This window comes from Tinamus guttatus, unplaced genomic scaffold (assembly GCF_059628265.1).
Source record: "Tinamus guttatus ecotype Peru unplaced genomic scaffold, ASM5962826v1 Tinamus_guttatus_pri_ptg000106l, whole genome shotgun sequence".
NCBI lineage: Eukaryota > Metazoa > Chordata > Aves > Tinamiformes > Tinamidae > Tinamus > Tinamus guttatus.
In genome coordinates, this window is record NW_028288640.1 from 1,412,642 (window position 1) to 1,414,764 (window position 2,123).

Sequence of the window (2,123 nt, forward strand, 5' to 3'; positions counted from 1 at the left end):
TTCCTGACAGTTGAGTCCTCACTGCCTCTCCTCAGACTGCAGAGTCCTCTTTTGCCTGCGAATACCCAGTGCTTTACCTATAAGAAACTCCATCTTCGAGGACCTCTCCCTTTATGAGGCTCTACTCACAGTCCATCCCAGGCATATGCTGTCCCAGGAGGATCTCTGTGCTCTCCTGACACCTCCAGCTTCCCCTCCATGAGAACAGCCATCTGACACTGTGCCTTAATACGTAGGAGAGCTGTGCATGTGTAAATCCATGACCATTCAGCGTCTCCGCTATCCTTGGACTCTGATAGGTGAATTCTCAAACCAACCCTTGGTCTCTAAAAGATCATTACATGATTCTGAGCTCTGTGTTGCTGAACCCATGGAGAATCCCGTGCAGCAGGCCCTTGAGGGGTGCAAGTCCTTGGGCCTATTCTTGACACCAGCTTTGGAGGAAAAGCCCAGCTTTCACGCACTGTACTGATAGAAATTACTTTATTACAGAGATACTGTTAGGGAGCCAGTCCTTGTCCAGCATTCGACACAATTTAGGGTATCAGGTGAGACAGAGCAGACACCGTAAAAAGAAGAATGAATACAAGTAGTTGTGTAGCAACACGATAACAATTATTATCACTAGTAAAAGTCATAATAAAAATAACATGAAGAAACAATGCTCAATCCAGTTACAGGATACCGAAAGAGTCATCTTTGGAGAGATGTGGAAAAACTACCACTGCTTAGAAAGGTCCATGAAATCACTTTCCTAATGGCATCCTTGAGCTCCTTGTTCCTCATGCTGTAGATGAGGGGGTTCACTGCTGGAGGCACCACCGAGTACAGAACAGCCAGCACCAGATCCAGAGATGGCGAGGAGATGGAGGGGGGCTTTAGGCAGGCAAATGCACCTGTGCTGACAAACAAGGAGACCACGACCAGGTGCGGGAGGCACATGGAAAAGGCTTTGTGCCGGCCCTGCTCTGACGGGATCCTCAGCACAGCTCTGAAGATCTGCACGTAGGACACCACAATGAAAATGAAACACGCAAAGCCTAAACAGGCACTTACCACCAGAAGCCCAACTTCCCTGAGGTAGGAGTGTGAGCAGGAGAGCTTGAGGATCTGGGGGATCTCACAGAAGAACTGCTCCACCACATTGCCTTGGCAGAGGGGTAGGGAAAATGTGTTCCCAGTGTGCAGGGGGCCATAGAGAAAACCAGTAGCCCAGGCAGCTGCTGCCATTCTGACACAAGCTCTTCTGCCCAGGAGAGTCCCGTAGTGCAGGGGTCTGCAGATGGCAACGTAGCGGTCATAGGCCATGATTGTGAGGAGAGAATACTCAGCTGATATGAAAATAGTAAAACTTAAGACCTGCCCAACACATCCCAAGTAGGAAATGGCTCCGGTGTCCATCAGGGAATTGTGCATGGATTTGGGGATAGTTGTGGAGATTAAGCCAAAGTCAAGGAGGGAGAGGTTGAGGAGGAAGAAGTACATGGGGCTGTGGAGGCGGTGGTCGCAGACTACGGCTGTGATGATGAGGCCGTTGGCCAGAAGGGCAGCCAGGTAGATGCTCAGGAAGAGTGAGAAGTGCAAGAGCTGCAGCTCCCGCCTGTCTGAGAATGGCAGGAGCAGGAATTCTTTCAGGGAGCTGCTGTTGGACATTTCCTCCCCATACATATGGGAAACTCACCCAAACTCTATTAAAAAACAGAGACAAGTTAGGAGACACTCTTAAAAGGAAAATAAACAAATTTATGACATTTTCTTATCTATTTGTCTCATTGCCAGATCTCTGAGGCTCATGCCTCTTCTAGCTAGAAAATGATGTGACTCTAAAAAGAGAGCAGCCCCTGCTGAGAGTAGAGTCTGGTTTCAGGGTTCCCATCTCTGACCCTTTCTACATGCACCTGAGAGAGGTCTCCACACTCCCCTTTTAGCAAAAAACACACAAGAGCTTTTTCTGCTGCCCATTTACAGCCTCCCACCATCACTTCCATACTGTCAGTATTTCTATGGGTTCCCCATGGGTAGCTGAGGTACCACAGATATGCCATGAGACAGCAGAGGCTTTCTGGAGGGCAGGTGGCAGCCTGCAGGACACCACAGGGTAACAGCCAAATGATTGTCAGGAT

General features: G+C 49.1%; 1 protein-coding gene across 1 annotated transcript; it reads right to left on the reverse strand.

Annotated features, from left to right (window-relative positions):
- Positions 1–693: 693 nt before the first annotated feature.
- LOC148595398 (olfactory receptor 14A16-like) lies at positions 694–1,653 on the reverse strand. The gene has a single exon (XM_088520940.1). The coding sequence runs from the start codon at positions 1,651–1,653 to the stop codon at positions 694–696; it is 960 nt and encodes a 319-aa protein (XP_088377066.1).
- Between the last annotated feature and the right edge of the window lie 470 nt (positions 1,654–2,123).

Coding starts and splice junctions, on each gene's coding strand:
- LOC148595398 (XM_088520940.1), bottom strand. CDS start 1,653: ATGTCCAACAGCAGCTCCCTGAAAGAATTCCTGCTCCTGCCATTCTCA.